Source organism: Psammomys obesus, unplaced genomic scaffold (genome assembly GCF_907164565.1).
Source record: "Psammomys obesus unplaced genomic scaffold, mPsaObe1.curated_primary_1811, whole genome shotgun sequence".
In the NCBI taxonomy this organism is placed as follows: domain Eukaryota; kingdom Metazoa; phylum Chordata; class Mammalia; order Rodentia; family Muridae; genus Psammomys; species Psammomys obesus.
This window is the reverse complement of record NW_026587216.1, coordinates 5,215,930-5,233,266: the sequence shown is the minus strand read 5'-3', so window position 1 is coordinate 5,233,266 and position 17,337 is coordinate 5,215,930. Positions and strand designations below refer to the sequence as shown.

Genomic DNA, 17,337 nt, shown 5'->3' with positions numbered 1-17,337 from the left:
GGAAGGAAGGAAGGAAGGAAGGAAGGAAGGAAGGAAGGAAGGAAGGAGCATATTATTTCAGTATGCAAGTCATCGCTTGTTACTTGATGGAAAACTAAAATGGGGTATCAGAAATCAAAATAAAGTGACATGACTATAATATGCCAACTCACTTTTAGCCAATGAATAGCCCAGGAAGGAGGCTCTTATTTTGATTACTGCATTGTCTTGAACCTAAGGTGGGGAAACAGAATGGCAAATACTGACTGGTTTGTCCTCCTTGTGTTTTCCATGACGTAGAATGTGTAAATGGAATTAAGACAGAAAGTACTGAAGTTCACACACTGACAATTTTTTAATTTAATTTAATTTTTTATTATTATTTATTTATTATTTATTTATTATTATGAGTTACATTTTATTAACTCTGTATCCCAGGTGTATCCCGCTCCCTTATTCCCTCCCAATCCCACCCTCCCTCCTTCATCTCCTCCCTGCCCCTTTCCAAGTCCACTGATTGGGGAGGACCTTTCACCTGACCCTGTTTTATCAGGTATCTCCAGAGTCTTTCTCTGTGGCCTAGCAGGACTGCTCCTCCCTTGGGGGGTGGGGAGGTCAAAGAGCCTGCCATCGAGTTCCTGTCAGAAATAGTCCCTGTTCCCCTTACAATGGGAAACCAATTGGTTACTGAGCTACCACGGGCTTCATCTGAGCAAAGGTTCTAGGTTATATCCATACACGGTCCTTGGTGGAGTGTCAGTCTCAGAAAAAAACCCTGTGCCCAGATATATTTGGTCCTTCATACTGACAATTTCAATCACACTCAAATATCTGAGTCCTTTGTATTTTCAAAGTGACCTGAAATACTTAGAACTATCTATTAATCCCACATAATATTTCTATCCTGGGGCATAATTTGAATGGTTTACCTTAATGACTTAATTATGTTGAGCTGAATGTGCCAGTGTTGACTAATTTAAGCGTGTGTGTGTCCCATATCTTGGCTGACTTCTGAAAAGTCCAGGTAGTTAGAACATTGATGGGAAAATAAATGTTGCACAAATGTCATAGAGGAAAAAAAGTAATCCCAAGAAGAGCGACTGTGGTTGATTGGCACTATATAAAACAACCAATTAATCATTACCTTAGTGCTTTACTTAAAGACATATTTTATAATGCTTTTTCTAAACCTGTTCACTTAGCGGTTTGCAAATCCTGTAGAGACACTACCTGACTGGGAGCACATTTCTTTACATTTCAGGGTCACAGCAGGTCAGCCAATGCAGAACTGCTGCTCTACCCCACCCCCTCAAGTGTTAATTCTAGCCTATGAAATTGTGCCACTTCAAAAATTATACCAATGCACCAACTGCCTTTATGCTTGGAAGGACAAAATCTGACTCAAGAAAAGTTTGACTTTCAAAACACAAAAGTAAATCTGCCAGGTTATAGCGTTCAAATACTCTACACACTATGTCATGGCTCTCCTTCGAGGACTGTTTTCAGCAACTGAAATTAAACCAGGTCACTCTAGTATGAGTTTAATAGCTATAATAGGAGCTGACTTAAATGGTTCGTTAAAGGCCAATATTTTAAATTTGTAAACTTCAGAGGAAAGATAGCTCTTGAAGCTGGAAAAAAAAATCAAAGAACAGTAGTCTTTTTTGTGTGGTGCCCAGGAATTTAGCTACAAAGTGGTCCTATTGTGTTTCTCGTAATTTACATTAATTTTTTGGCAAAGCAGAAAGGAAAAAAAAAGTCAAACTTGAAGGCATACAACAAAACTGAAAGATGACTTTTTTTATTTTAAAATGTTCCTTTGGCATTTAGATATCAACCAAGCCAATATTCAACATTTATAGAAGACAAAACAGTAAGAGAGGCTGCAGCTGTTTCACTATGATGTCACTGAACAGGTGTGTAGTTCCATACCACACCACAGAAACCGGATGGATCTCCTGGGGATGCCCACAAGAAGCCCGTACGGAACTGGCATTGACATGGGACTCGTTTCCTCAGATGTGGCCAGAAAACAGCCTGGGATGACAAGAGTCCTGATGACCAATCTGAGCAAATTCGGAGCAGACATTCTCCCAAACAGATCAATACTATCCAAGGTGCAGCTGAAAAACAGGATGGGTTTGTACCACTGAGCAAACACCAAAGCTGCTTATTCACAAGGCCAAAAGCAACTGGAACTTGTGTTTTCCACAGTGTTTGCCAGTGACCTCAACATTGACCTGCAGGGCCACCCTATCCAGAATGAGAAGTAATCTTGTGTTGGGTCTTCTGGTCACAAGGGAAGACTCTAAAATGGTCCCACTTATAACAAAGACAGTTACTGTATCTGTTTTGGCCTAGCCAGACAATTACATGATGATTCATCAATGCGGTTAACAAAGTGGGTGCTGCTCTGAATATTTGATATGACACATAAACAAATAATAAATATATAAATAAATATGTAAATAAATAGATAGCTAAATAAAGTAGAGATGGATGGCCAGATATGGTGGTACAAACCTATCCTCCCAGCACTTAGAAAGTGGAGGCAGTACTTCAAAGTCGTAGCAAGTTTGAGGCCAATTTAGGCTGCATTGAGGCAAGGCAAACAAACAAACAGATTACCTTGCTCCCAGTCATTTTGGAATTCTGTGGGTACATCTTGGATTAAATTAATTTAGATAGTTTTATGGCATTTAATGTATGTGGATAAATCAAATACTTTTATCCAAATAAATATGCTTTTAACGCCCTCAAATTGTATGTTTTCTAGTTTCCATTTAGTCTCACCAACAACATCCCTCCCCAAAAAAAGTAGCATTTGTACATACTGGTATGAGCTAGATTGTGTGTGCTTACATAAATGAATATTTAAATCTAATAAGCTCCTGCAAGGAATATCGGTGGTTTCACTGTTTAATGTTATCTTTAAAGGGGGGGGGGGAATTATAGTCCTTAAAGCAATATTTCTAAAAAGAGCTGAGAAAGTAATGAAATTAGAAGCGGTCCTTATGTTGTGACAAAACTTTCCATGGGAGATGCAACACACACATCTACTCACTCCAGACAGAGATCCCATGACAGAACAAAGTACAGACGCCATCAAAGTCCAACCTAGTGAATCAATGAATGTTATTGGGGTTACTTACAGGAGTATGGGTGAGGAGCACCAATGACCCCAAAACAGCTGCATCACCATGGCCTGTCCCAGCACGGGTGACAGTTCACAAAAGCTGGAGATCCTGGAGCACACTGCACAGCCTGGTGGCGGATCAACAGGTTTGAGAGTGTTTTTTCCAGGTGATTCTGATCTAAACCTCTTTCAGGCAGTGTGGCTGGTTTCTGCTACTTCCAGGAAGTTGATCTCTTTGCTCGTTGTCTTCCTTTAGGCCCTAACCTTTCATTGTTAACTGGGGCAGAGGAGCCTAGCGAATCTGGTCAGTTTCAGGAACTTCCTGAAGCTATTTTGAATTGTTTGCCTTCCTGCTTAAGGAGCGTGCTTTACGATAGAATGTTTCAATCCTCACTGTTACACAACAGTCTGGTACTCATCTAGGCAAACTGACCTCTTGTAGGAGGCTGGAGATGATTCAGGGGTTAAGACAGTTCAGAGAACACATACTGCTCTTGCAGAAGACCTGAGTTCAGTTCCCAGCACCCATCTCATGGTCCATCTTCTGGACTAATTGGACACCTGCATTCACATATAAATAGACAAAGACCTACCCACATAATTTAAAAAAATAAAAATAATCTTTTTGTAAAATGACTTCATCTACAAATGGGCTTAAGTATAATTTGAATATCTTGAATGGTTCCAGTTAAAGTAAGTCCCTTCAACTTCCAAAGGCTACCTGATGATTTGGGACCAAAGGATGTGTTTAAACTGGAAAGAAATATAAAATTTTGTAATTATTTTTCAACCTTAAGACAGTTTTTAAGTTATGTATTACATCTTTTTTTTAATAAGATTTATTATTTATACAGCACTCTGCCTACACGTGTGCCTGTGCACCAGAAGAGGGCACCAGATCTCATTATAGATGGTTGTGAGCCACCATGTGGTTGCTGAGAATTGAACTCAAGACCTTTAAGGAAGAACAACCAGAGCTCTTAACCTCTGAGCCATCCCTCCAGCCCACCTTAAGACATTTTAATGGTCATTGTTAGCCATAAGATTCAGTCATCTTCTGTGCATTTAGAATGCTTAACTGATTTTTCAACTCCAGATAGTTTTATTTAAAAATGAAGAAAGGAAGGAAGGAAGGAAGGAAGGAAGGAAGGAAGGAAGGAAGGAAGGAAGGAAGGAAGGAAGGGAAAGAAAGAAAAAGAAAGAAAGAAAGAAAGAAAGAAGGAAAGAAGGAAGGAAGGAAGGAAGGAAGGAAAGAAAGAAAGAAAGAAAGAAAGAAAGAAAGAAAGAAAGAAAGAAAGAAAGAAAGAAAGAAAGAAGCTAGCTAAAACCGAAGGTGGGTCTTTTCCTGGCAGGAAAAAAAAATGTATGGGATGGGTAGGAGTCAAGTAACAGAAATTGTTAGCTCTCCATTAAGTAAGTTATCCCTGAAATGGGGGTGGGGAGATTTTAAGGGGAGAAAACAAACTTTCCCTCTAGTGCATCACAGTGAAAGCATCTCCGAGTAAAGAAGAAATAATTCAACTTTGAAATGTTGCCTTTAAGTGGCAGCTCCTGCAAGGGGGACAGTTTCCTATTAATTGTTAATGTCGCCTACCATTAGAGGGCACTAAACAACTCCGCATTAATGCGTTGGAGGGAAGAGAAAAGGAAGCGAGGAAAGGGGAGGGGGAGTACGGGCAGAGTCCGTGGAGAGGGAGGAGAGACAGAAGCTAGGAAGGGCTGGGAAAGAGAAATGAGGGGAGTGGGAGGAGGGCGGAAAAGCCAGAAGAGGAAGGAGACAGACCAACAGGCAGACAGACAGAAACAGACAAAATGAATCTGGAAAGATTAAAAAGGATGTGGAGCCCCAGAGCCGTCTAAAGTGAGCAAAAAGCCGGCTCTCCCGGGCCGCCCGCTCCCCTCCCCTCCCCTCCACTCCTGTCCTCATGACTGTAATTATAAAGCGAAAAGCGGCGGCGAGGTCACCCGTTTTTACCAGCCTGCTGCACCGAAGGCGCGCGGTGCAGGTGCGGCGGCCGGGGGCTTTGTGATTCATGCCCACTTTCAAAGGGGGGCTTGGGCCCGTCTGAGAGGCACCCAAACAACTGTCTTCTAATATTAGCACGGCTGTATTTCGGGATCTATTATAGTCTGTCCAGACAGATCCCATTGTAATGGGACCTTTTATTAAAAGATTAGCACTATCTCCTGCAGTTGGTGGAAAAAAATCTGTTATCACTGAGTTATTTGCAGTTGTGGAGGGGGTGGGAGGAGGGCGATGGAAGATGGGGGTGGGTGGATGAGAGGAGGACCCGAGGAGGGGCGGGAGGAGGCTAGGGGGGGGGGGCGGTTAGAGAAGAAGGGCGAATTTGAAATCCGTAGAACAAATCCCAATGACCTGGGAATGTCCAAGAATTTTGTCTGCATACTTCTGTTGTCGTTCGGGCTTCAGAGGCAAAGAAGAAAAAAAAAAAAAAAAAAAGAAAAAGAAAGAAAGAAAAATTGAAAAGGCAGCTTTGAAATAAACAATATAGCATTTTCCGTGAAGTAATCGTTTTATATAAAAGGAAATATCGCCTCCTCAGTTTCATTCAGCCGTGCCAGAAAATGTTATAAATGAGAAGACCCGCCAACTTTCGGAGAAGAATGCCAGGCACTGCACTCAATAAACTGAGGCTGCAGAAGTTCATTATCATGGTGCATTTTTTTTTTTTTAATATGAGAGAGGGAGAGAGACTCGGGACAGAAACTGGGGCGTCTCGGCGAGGGGGAGGAGGGGGGCAGACCGCCTACGTCGGCGCCCCCGCTCGGGGCTGCGACTCCAGACGCCGGCGAAGTGAAAGGGGAGGAAAGAAAGGGAGAGAGGGCGAGGCTGCCGGGGGCGGCCGGCTCCGAGGTGTTAAACCTTTCCGTTCGCCTCTCGCTAGTGGGGAGCGAGGGCCGCGTCTCCGCAGCGCCCCGGCGGCGGCGGCGGGGAAGGCGTCCGGGGGGTCGGGGTCCCCGGCAGCCGCTCCGGGCCGGGGAGGTGGGGTGGGGAGCGGCTCGGCCGGGTGGCCGCCAAGTGACACGAGAGAGGGAGAGAGACCCCCGCTCCCCGGCCGCGCCCGGGTGGGGTGGGGGGTCCTGCCACCGCTCCCCGGGGCTCGGCGGAGGCTCTGGGGAGGGGGGGACCCCGGCGGCGTCGGTGCCCCGGGTGGGTCCCCGCTCCCGGGGTCGTCGCTCTCCCCGGCCGCCTCCTCCGGCTCCCTGGCTCACACGCGCGCACGCACACCCGCGCGCACACACACACACAGACACACACACATTCGCTCGCTCGCTCGCTCGCTCGCACGCCATCCCGGGCGGGCGGGCGGGCGCGCCGGGCCCCGAGCGGCGGCGTGCAGGAGCGGAGCGGGCGCTCTGCCCCGCTCCCCCCCCCCCGGGGCGCCCCCCCCGGCCCCCGCCCCTGCGGCCTGCCCTCCCCCCCCCCCCTCCCCGCTCTCCTCCCCTCCCCTCCGCCGCTCCCGCCGCTTTGATTCCGGGCACCTCCGACAGATAATTGGGAAGGGTTTCCAGAAGGTGGGAAATGTCACCTGATTCACACTGAACTTTTCAAAGCTCCCCACCCCCAGCGAGCGGGCACACCCTCGGCCGCGGCCGCCCTCCCACAGCCTCGCGCGCCGGGAGACCGCCCACCGCACACCGCGGAGACCCCCGTCTAGATTTAAAGCGCGGCTGCGCCCGGCTCCTGACGTCCATTGAATCGCGCGGGCGGCCGCTGGCGAGCGCGGGGCTGCGCCGGGATCCGCTGCGCCCTCCGCCGCTCGCCTCCGCGACGCGCGCCGCTCGCCCCGGCCACCCGCCGCCGCGCTCCTCGGCCCCGCGCCTGCCCCCACGATGGTCCGCGCCAGGCACCAGCCCGGCGGCCTCTGCCTCCTGCTGCTGCTGCTCTGCCAGTTCATGGAGGACCGCAGCGCCCAGGGTGAGTGCGGGGGGGAAACGCGCCCGGGAGGCTCGGCTGGGGCGCGGAGAGGGGGGGGTCCTACTTTTCGGGCGTCTTGTCCCGGTCCGTCCTGATCGACGCTGCTCCCCCCCCGGAGATGTGGGGACCACTCTGGAAGGGAGGGATGGGAGGAAGAGGCTGAAGGCGGTGACACTTGAGGACGGAGAGCGGAGTTTAGAGCGGGGTTAGCCCTCCGAAGGGAAAAGGGCGTGAGTGGTTGAACTGGAACCTCAGGAGTTTGGGGCAGATGCTCCAAGTTCTGGTCCTAATGGCTTTAGATGTTCTCTCCCCTGCTCGGACTCCCGGAGAAGGGTGAGCATCCGTAGCCTGGAGACTGCAGTCGACCTACTCGCGGTCTATATACCCTATCTTTTCTTCCATAGCTTTTGGTGACTTTAAAAAAAAAAAAAAAAAATGACTTGGGGTGGGGGATGGGAGATGCCGAATTTTCTTGGGTGGCTGGGGGGGACGTGGTTTCAGAAACTTTGCCCAAACTTGGAAATCTGGGTCCTGAAATTTTCAGAGGGAGGTAGTTTTACGCTCGGTGGATGTCCTTGCCACCCGTCTCCCCGAGCCCCGCCAAAGAGAAGAAAGACAAGCCAAATTATTAGCTCGAAGTGTTTCAAGAACTTTACAGTTTCCTCCACTCCGTCTCGCGCCTCTGTTAACTTTCTGTGGAACAATAAGCAGCCCACAAGCGGCTTAGGTTGTGGCGTGGGTTAAAGAGCAAATTTGTGAAGTTTATCTTCCTAAAATTAAAAAAATGGATCTATCTTATCACAGTTGATCCCCGGGCAGGATTTTTTTTCTTTCTTTTTTAAACAGTGGTTACCGCGCAGCTTGCGCTCCTGTTGCTGGAGTCGCTTTGGTGACATCTTCTTCCCCAGAGTCCGAACACTTAAGAGCGAGCCGGGAGGGCAGAAACTATTTGCACAAGGGTTCTCGGGAGACGTTAGGTTAGGGGTGTGCGACCCGGGGGACGCCTCCCTCCCCACCCCCCCTTTATGGCTGCTGGTTCTGTGCTGTGAGCTGGACACCCGGGCTGGGCAGCCCGCCTTTCTGAGAGGGGCTCAGCCTGGGTGCCGGGACGTGGGCGCCGTGGAGAGCAGCCCTCGGAGATTTCGAAAGATCGCGGTGGCTGCGGGCGTGCTCCGGGCTGGCCGATTGCAAAACGAGCCCGTCGGGCGGGCTGCGCCCCGAGGCCGCTCAGGGCAGAGCCAGGCTGGGCCCGGCTGCCTTTTTTTTTTTTTTTTTTTTTTTCCCTTCTTTGCTTTCATTTTTCACAAGTGTCTTTTGCTTGATCTGGTCCTGAAGATTTCATAGTCATTCTCCCTGCCCCCCCCTCTCCCCTTCGCTCCCTCCTTCCCTCCCTTCCACGTCTCCCCTCTCTACTTTCTTAACCCCTGTCACAAATAATTCCTTTACCGCCTACATGAAACCAACATGTAAAAACATCCGTCGCATCCTGTTTTTGTCAGGTCCTTTAATCTGGTCTTCCCGTCGCTGCAGGTTATGAAATGGGACGAATAAAAAGTAAACAGTCTAGTAAAAGTCAATGCGGGCTGCACGTGCTGTCTGGGTCACTGGTAACTGACATTGATATGGCTGCGGCTGCCGGAGCCCACCTCCCAACTCCGGGACGGCGCTCTCCCCAGCCTCCCCCCCTCTCTCTCCCCCCTCCTTCCCTCCCTCTCTCCCCCACCTCGCTCGCTCGCTCGCTCCCCAGCCCCTCCAGTCCTCCCTTCCCGATGCTAGCGGCCTCCCCCTCCCCTACCCCACTGCTCCCTCATTCACCTCTTGATCCCTGTCTCCCTCACAGCTGGGAATTGCTGGCTCCGCCAAGCCAAGAACGGCCGCTGCCAGGTTCTCTACAAGACAGAGCTGAGCAAGGAGGAGTGCTGCAGCACCGGCCGTCTGAGCACCTCGTGGACCGAGGAGGACGTGAACGACAACACCCTCTTCAAGTGGATGATTTTCAACGGGGGCGCCCCCAACTGCATCCCCTGTAAAGGTAGGCCTCCCCCTCCTCCCCCTCCTCCTTCCCCCTAGGCGGCGGTCCCTCAGTAGAGGGCGTCTTGCCCTCAGCGTTCAACCGCTGTCTGGCTGGGGCTGAGGACTGGCAAGAGTTTTGTCCGGTTCCTTCATTCCGCTCCCGGGCCCCCCACCCCACCCCCACCCCGGTGGAGTTAGCTAGGTGGAATCCCGGCTCGCGCCGTGGGCAAAGCAAGGTCGCAAAGGGGCACGTAACGAAAGAGAGAAGCTGTAGCTGCAGAACACTGGCCTGAGGTCCTCAACCCCCATCCCTCCCAGGCTTCCAGGAGACAGCCTGGGGCCCTCCCGTCGCGGGTGCGCGATTGCGCAAGGCCTCTGAGACCACCACCCCACCCTTGCCTGACCCGCCAAAAAAAAAAAAAACGCCTTGCCTTGGTTTGAACCCGTGCCTCTTTCCAACTCCTAGAAACGTGTGAGAACGTGGACTGCGGACCAGGAAAAAAATGCCGAATGAACAAGAAGAACAAACCCCGCTGTGTCTGTGCCCCAGACTGTTCCAACATCACCTGGAAGGGGCCAGTGTGTGGGCTGGATGGGAAAACCTACCGGAACGAATGTGCACTCCTCAAGGCCAGGTGTAAAGAGCAGCCGGAACTGGAAGTCCAGTACCAGGGCAAATGTAAAAGTAGGTCCCGACCCCTAAGCGTCTCAAAGACCTTTAAAGACCCTTAAAGACTCGGGGCGGGGGGTGGTACAAAATGCATATAGAGCCCGGGAATGAGAATAGTGATACCAAATAGTTAGAAGGGCCCTTCTAACTCCTTAGGGGTAATGAAGGAAGGAGCCAGCCTGGGGTCACAGATCCTCTGGGAAATAGTGGGGCTCCCCAAGTGCCTGTTAAAATCTGGATATTTCCCTTTAGTGATTTCCTTCATAATTTCGACTGCTTACTCTCTAAGGACCAGAAAGGACCGATTGAAATGTCTCCCCCCCCCCTTTTTTTTGTTTTTTTTTTTTGTTTTTTTTTTTTTGTTTGTTTTCCAGAGACCTGCCGGGATGTTTTCTGTCCAGGCAGCTCCACCTGTGTAGTGGACCAGACCAATAACGCGTACTGCGTGACCTGTAACCGCATTTGCCCTGAGCCCTCCTCTTCTGAACAGTACCTGTGTGGGAACGATGGAATCACTTACTCCAGCGCCTGCCATCTGAGAAAGGCCACCTGCCTGCTGGGCCGATCCATTGGACTGGCCTATGAGGGAAAGTGTATCAGTAGGTATTCTGAATTGAGGAAAGAAAAAGAGATGAGAGAGTAAAAATAATAACAATAGTAATTAATTTTTAAAAATCTGTGCAAACGGTGTGGGGCTGATCGATGAGTAGATCCAGGTCCTCCCCAGCTTAACTGGAGCCTTCCTCCCGAAGGACCCCTGTCTTCCAGGCGCATTGACACACCTTTGAGAAGCAGCAGTTTTCTATCTTAAAAAAACTTAGAGCTCACACAATTTTACACATTTTTTTTAAAGTGCCAGACTTGCTGGAAGCAAAGAAATAATTACTTTAACAGTTCCTAAAACCTGTTATCAGATTCCAGTAATTGATGGAATTTGATTTTTTTTTTTTAAATCCCATTTGTAGGAAGTAATCCAATGCATAGTTAACTCCGGGATATTGTGAAGTTCTGTCCCAATGAATATTATTTTTAATACAGTTCTATAAGATGTAAGAAACCATGGGGTGTGTGTGATTGTAAAGCGGTTTTCTATAACACCACCATTATCCCATTATATAAATATGTATATATATACATTATATATAATATGTATATATATATTATATACACATAATGTATATCTATGACTAGAGAATGGAAGAAAGGAAGACACTCAGTTTGCTCATCACTGGTGTATTATATCCTAGAAGCAAAGTCCTGTGAAGACATCCAGTGTGGTGGTGGAAAAAAATGCCTATGGGATTTCAAAGTTGGCAGAGGTCGTTGCTCCCTCTGTGATGAGCTGTGCCCTGACAGTAAGTCGGATGAGCCAGTCTGTGCCAGTGACAATGCCACTTATGCCAGCGAGTGTGCCATGAAGGAAGCTGCCTGCTCCTCTGGCGTGTTGCTCGAAGTCAAGCACTCCGGATCTTGCAACTGTAAGTGTGATTTTTAACCTTGCTGCAGTTTAAGGCATTTCCAGGCAAGCCCTGGTGAATGAACAGTTTTAAAAAACAAAAAGCACACAGACCTCGCTGTGTAAACCTGTTTCTGTTAAAACTAGGTAGCTGCTAAATTCCACCAGCAATTCACTGATTCCTCAGCCAAATTCTCTGCAGTGTTCCCTGGCTTTTAGGATCTTTGGTGGCCGTCCACTGGGTGGCCACTGAAAATCTCTCCAGTTGTTTGACACTCAGTCTTTACTTCTAGTCCTTTGCTTTGCTGTTGCCTCATTAACACTGGAATCTAAAGTAACTGCTTCAAAAGTTTGTGGGGGTTTTTGTTTTGTTTTGTTTTCAAAGACAGCTTTCTATTACCACACTGGGGCTGTGGCTTATCGCAGGTACCACTACTAACTCTGAATTAAGGAGCCAAAGCAGTTATACCTAGAACACAAGAGCGCTTTTTATCTGATTTCAGGAATCTGCCTGTAAAACCTGAGCCATTGATTCTTCAGAACTTTCTGCAATTTTGACTTCATAGATTATGGTGGTTTGTTTTGTTTTGTTTTTAAAGTAAACTTATTGCATAACTGCAGATGCCAAAAAAAACAAACAAACAAACAAACAGCATCACACTGCAAGTCATGTAAAAATGCAACGCTGTAATGTGGCTGTATCAGAGGGCTTTGAAAAACATACACTGAGCTGCTTCTGCGCTGTTGTTATCCGTGTTTAAACAACAGCTCCCCCTGTATTCCCCCATCTAGCCATCTCGGAAGATACGGAGGAAGAGGAGGAGGAGGAAGACCAGGACTACAGCTTTCCTATCTCTTCCATTCTAGAGTGGTAAACTCTCCACCAAGTGTTCAGTGTTGACATAGCCTTTGGGCAAAACAAAACACAGCAAAAGAAAAAAAAAAAAAAAGAAAAGAAAAGAAAGAAAAAAAAGATACAAAAGAAAAATAAGAAAAAGAAAAATATATTGTCCATAATGTAAATAAGTGTATGCTTATTTATTTGGGGGGAAACTATACATTAAAGGACCTTTGTCCTAACGCTCTCTCCCAGGCCACACTGTTACTCACTGGGCATGGAGAGATGGTCATTTTGTGGTCTACTGGATGAGGCCTATAGTTGAGACTTGTAGAAGTTTATTTATACTGTGTCATGTTTTATAATTTATACATAAAATGTCTGGTTGACTGTTCACCTTGTTTTTGAAGAAATTTATTCGTGAAAGGAAGAGCAGTTGTTATTTATTGTGAGGTCTCTTGCTTGTAAAGTAAAACCGTTTTCTTCCCCCCTTGTAAACCATATAAGTCCATTCCTTACTATCCACTCACTCATCTGTCTCCCTTCATTTCACTGCTGTTAGATTCTTTTCCACTTTTTAACAAATTTGCATGTCAGTTTCTGTCATGTTTATTTATTGGATTCTTGGCTGCCTGATCTGTACATACCTGATCTCTCGGGTTTTGTTTACAAGGAATCTTGACTGACCAAAAGGCATTGTAACTCTGCCCCAAGGTACAGAGAATAAGGTACAGAGAATAAGCCTCTTGAGGAAATGTCCGCTTCCATTCCCTTGTTCTGATGAAAACATTGTGAGAGAGGGTGTGAGAGGCATTAAAATTCTAGAAGTGTACTTTCGTGATGTTACAGATCCAAAGACATAGAATGATGTAGGTGTCAGGAGACTAAAGGAAGGTGAAAGTTACACCTTCAGCCTGTCATTCGGTGTCTCCTTTGAGCTAGTCGGCTGTACCTTTTCAATTAGTTCTTTTTCAACCAATGTGTCACTAAAAAGTTCCATCGAAGCTTTATCAGTTCAAGTTTCTTGCTTTTCATAATACTTTTTTCTGATGCAATTTTATATTTTCAAACATGGCAAGTTAAATATAAATTCATTTAAATATATAGTTTTGTACTTTTCTACCATGTAAATGTGCAATGTATATAAAAGTTATAATGTGTATTTGTAAATAAATGATGAGTGAAAAAATAAAAAAAATTTTAAAAGCCAATTGTCTCGGTTCCCGGTGATGAAAACTAACCTCTTTTGGCTTTCGAGTGAAAACACACATACCTGTGTGTGTGTGGTGAGGGCAGAAGATGCTACAAAGTGAGGGTAAGATACATGTCACCACAGGGCAGTAACGGTGGCTCAAGGGGTTAAGAGCGTGTACTCCATCTACTTCCAGAGAATCCAAGCTGGGTTTCTACAACCTGTAACCGGTGGCTCATGGCCACCTGGTAACTAGTTCCAAGGGCTCCCATGTCCCCTTCTGGCCTCTTGAGGGAACCTGCACTTATATGTGTATATATACACACACACACACATTTTAAAAATAATAAAATAGATCTTTCTTTTAAAGTTACAAATTGGGGCCAGAGAGATGGCTCCTCACTGCTCCTGGAAGTCAGGATTGCTTCTCGGCACCTGCATGGAGTTTTACAACTCTGTTACTTCAGTTCTCCGGGATCTGTCCCCAGGCGTACACATAGTACACACATACATGCAGGGACAAACTAACATAAAAAGAATTTTTAGATTTGTTTTATTTCCATGGGTGTGATTACGCCTGGAGTTATAGATGGTTATGAGCTGCCATGTGAGTTCTGGGAACCAAACCCTGGTACTCTGGAAGAGCAGCAAGTGCTCTTAACTGCTGAGCTATCTCTCCAGTGGAGCTTGAAAATGAAGTGGCTCAGATCCAGCGATTCCTGCAGGACAGGCACGTGTCAATAGCCACAGACACAAACATGACAGATGGGACTTCCTTCCTGAAACATCTGTATTTCAGTGTCCCTGGGAACACTTTATTACCGGCCCTAGCTGTCTTGTCATAGCCATGGGCCTGCTCTAGCCTACTGAACTCATCTAGAAAAGCATATTTCCTGTTGTCTAAAAGGCAACACGCGCTGGTGCTGGGGAGTTTACTCAGTGGTTAGAAAGCACTTGATGCTCTCCCAGAGGACCAGAGTGCAATTCTCAGCACTCACATCAGGCAGTACACAGCTGCCTATTGCTCTAGGTCCAAGGGATGCTGATGCTCTCTTCTAGCTTCAGTGGACACCTGCATGCATGTGTGCAAGCCCAAGGACACACAAACACACATACATAAAAATAAAATTGTCTTTAAAACTAAAAAGGCAATCATACATCACAAGGAACAGTAGAAACAGACTGATACATATTGGACAAGCACAGGCAACAATTCAGTATCAAGTACTAGCCTGGACAGTACGGTGATGGACTACTGGTAAGATGAGCGTGGAAGGGGAGGCGACTTCCCCTTCCACATCTGTGATTCACACTGAACCATGACACTCAAGGGAGGAGAAAACCTGTCTACATTTTGTAGGTTTGTGATACATGGAAGAGCATCAGAAACAGTGGTCCCTGAATATATATACCAATACAGAAATCATCAACACAGGTTTCCAGTTCACTGTGTGCTTCATTGTCAAAACCTAAACATGTTCAGAATGTCAATGGACTGCAAGCTGAAAAAAAGTGGACAAAATGAGGAGGGAAAGTGCCAGTGTTGAGCATGTATGGTTCTGTTGTTGTTTTTGTTTGTTTTTTAAGACAAGGTTTCTCTGTGTAGCCTGGGCTGTCCTGAATCCACTTTGTAGACCAGGCTGCCCTCAAACTCACAGAGATCCGACTGCCTCTGCCTTCCTGAGTGCTGGGATTAAAGACATGTGCCACCACACCAGGCTCATGCATGTTCTTTCAAAGACCAAGGTCCTAGTGGTTGCATTTATCCCTTTTTGTTTTGAATGATTACTAAAAATTACCCTCAGAATCCATTGACTCTCAACTAGCCACAAAAGGGGAAATTAGGTGAAAGCAAGGGTAGGTGGGCATTTATTTAATGCTCAGGAGCCTGGAGAATTTTGTCCCCCAGATTCCCAGGAAAGCAAGACATGGAGGTGCAGAAATCTAACCAGCTGCCATTGACCACAAGAAGGAAATGGTCATAACTTCTCCAGAGCAGACAAGCTTCTGGCTTCCACTAGGGAGAGCCTCTCTGAAGGAAAGAGGACTGACCAGATCCAGTTTCATGGCCCCTTCTGAAGTGGGTTTGTGGCTTCGTCCTGGGATGCTACAGAAGCTTTGAAGCTGCCATTGACAGTCAGGGTAAAAACATCAGACTCAACAGGCGCTAGTGTGTGCCTTGGCAAGCAGAGGTGATAAATCCAACAGCTTGCCTTTTAAGCAACATCCAGGTTATTTATTTAAAATTATATTCTATATCTGTCACCATCAAACATGACTCTTTAAAAAAAAAAAGCTTTATCTCACGTTCCTTCTCAGAGTTTCATAGTTTACAGTAATCTTACACTAGCTTAATTAGCATCTCTCTCCCCAACCAAAAAAAAAAAAAGAAAATAGAAGAAAAGAAGTCTCTAGGAGACTGCCCTACCACTGAGCTACATTCACAACGCTACAAATTTATTTTAAAATTAAAGATTAATACTATTATTACTGGAATTCCCAATATGCCTGAAAAAAATACTTAAGTAAAAAAATTATCTAATAAAGTGTTAAGAGAAACAGTTGCTAGTAACTAATTTTAATATTAGTATGACTACATCCTAATCCTTTGTAATTGCAAAATATGAAATGATAACAAAAAACCAGTCAAAAGCCCAATTTCTGTCAAATGTCACTCAAATTTAGACTTTCATATAATATATGGAATATGGTTTCTCAAGCACAACAAAAAATTAAATACAATTTAATTGAATCCACCCTCAAACAAGACAACTAAAAGGACCTAACACTTTGTACCTGAGAGGAAGATGGTTTAAGGCACACTGGGTTAATTCACAGACTCAATATTCTCCGTGAAAAGAGCTGTACCCATGTTAAATGTGCCAAAACTGATGACTGTACTGTAATTATGTGAAAGAATAGGCCTACAGTCAGGAAATACAGAAGTACTTAGGAAGAAAAGAGCAAAATACACTTATAATCTTTAAGTGGCTTTAAAAGTATTCTATGTTTTATCACAGTCTTCATGTCTGATGTACGGAAAGACAGTATGAAGAGAGCATGTTGCCAACAAACCCGACTCAGGAAAAGACCTGTAGGAATTTTTAGTACTATCATTTTTGGTAAATTTCCCGTAAGTTTGAAAATATACCCAAATTAGAACTTAAAACTCATTAAAAAACCGTTCTCAGGAAGGAAAGGTGCACAGCAGACATCCATCTCCAAGGAAGCAAGTGAAATACACAGCCATTTTAGAAACTCATGGCGGCCAACACTGAGGCGGCCCAGTGGGCTCAGGAACTTGCAGCCAACCCTAAGGATATGAGTTTGATCCCCTGGGATTAGCTTGGTGAAGAAGAGCACTGACTCTGAAAAGTTGCCCTCTTAATCACTGCACTCAAGCACCGTGTGACAAAGGAGAACCCACACACATAAACACATGGACAAGATGAATAAATAAATGTAATAAAAAGTAAAGGTTTGGGCTGGAGAGCTAGCTCAGCAGTTACGAGCACTAACTGCTCTTCCAGAAGACCCGGGTTCAATTCCCAGGATCCATATGGCAACTCTAAACTGTATGTAACACTAGGATTTCACACCCTCACATAGACATGCAGGCAGGCAAAACACAGTGCACATAGGATAAAAATAAGTTAATTATTTTTAAAAACCTAAAAATATTATTTGGTATGATAAAAAGCCTGGAGAACAATTCCAATGAGTCAGTAATTCAACTTAAATAATTAATATTGGGAATAAGAGAATTTCTGAAAAATAGTTGTACCCAAATGAAGAATCAGCCTTTTCTTAAGAACTGAGAATAAAATGCTCAAAACACCCAGCATTGCTGTTCTCCCCAGTGTTTGCCATACAAAGGACCAACTCATTTCAACTTTCTGGGTCTCAGTTTCGTTATCTCTGAAATCAGGATAGTGAATGTGCGCATCTCACGATAATGTTGTGAGACCCAAGAGACTCTCGATGTTTATCATAAAGTGTTTATTTCAGTGGCTGGCACCCCAGACCGATAGTATATAAGTTTCCTTCCTTAGTATAAAGATTACTATTAATTAAAAGGAAAAATTGCTATTGTGATTTATTACCCAATAGTAA

The 17,337-nt window shown here is 45.8% G+C and overlaps 1 protein-coding gene across 3 annotated transcripts; it reads left to right on the top strand.

Annotated features, from left to right (window-relative positions):
- The first annotated feature begins 6,855 nt into the window (after positions 1-6,855).
- On the top strand, positions 6,856-13,151 carry Fst (follistatin). 3 transcript variants are annotated; one of them, XM_055603368.1, is made up of 6 exons: positions 6,856-7,055; positions 8,896-9,087; positions 9,535-9,753; positions 10,113-10,337; positions 10,989-11,216; positions 11,987-13,151. In XM_055603368.1, the coding sequence occupies exons 1-6, from the start codon at positions 6,971-6,973 to the stop codon at positions 12,067-12,069; spliced, it is 1,032 nt and encodes a 343-aa protein (XP_055459343.1). In that variant the 5' UTR covers positions 6,856-6,970; the 3' UTR covers positions 12,070-13,151. The 3 variants fall into 3 exon arrangements, with proteins under 3 accessions (XP_055459343.1, XP_055459342.1, XP_055459345.1); XM_055603367.1 differs by having other exon boundaries at positions 10,986-11,216; XM_055603370.1 differs by lacking the exon at positions 11,987-13,151 and adding an exon at positions 11,698-11,973 and having other exon boundaries at positions 10,986-11,216.
- Positions 13,152-17,337: the final 4,186 nt, after the last annotated feature.

What these genes read in the sequence shown, in the direction of transcription:
- Fst (XM_055603367.1), top strand. Translation starts at nt 6,971, where the DNA reads ATGGTCCGCGCCAGGCACCAGCCCGGCGGCCTCTGCCTCCTGCTGCTG. An exon ending in CAACTGCATCCCCTGTAAAG is followed by an intron (nt 9,088 to 9,534) that starts GTAGGCCTCCCC and finishes TCCAACTCCTAG; the next exon opens with AAACGTGTGAGAACGTGGAC. An exon ending in GTACCAGGGCAAATGTAAAA is followed by an intron (nt 9,754 to 10,112) that starts GTAGGTCCCGAC and finishes TTTGTTTTCCAG; the next exon opens with AGACCTGCCGGGATGTTTTC.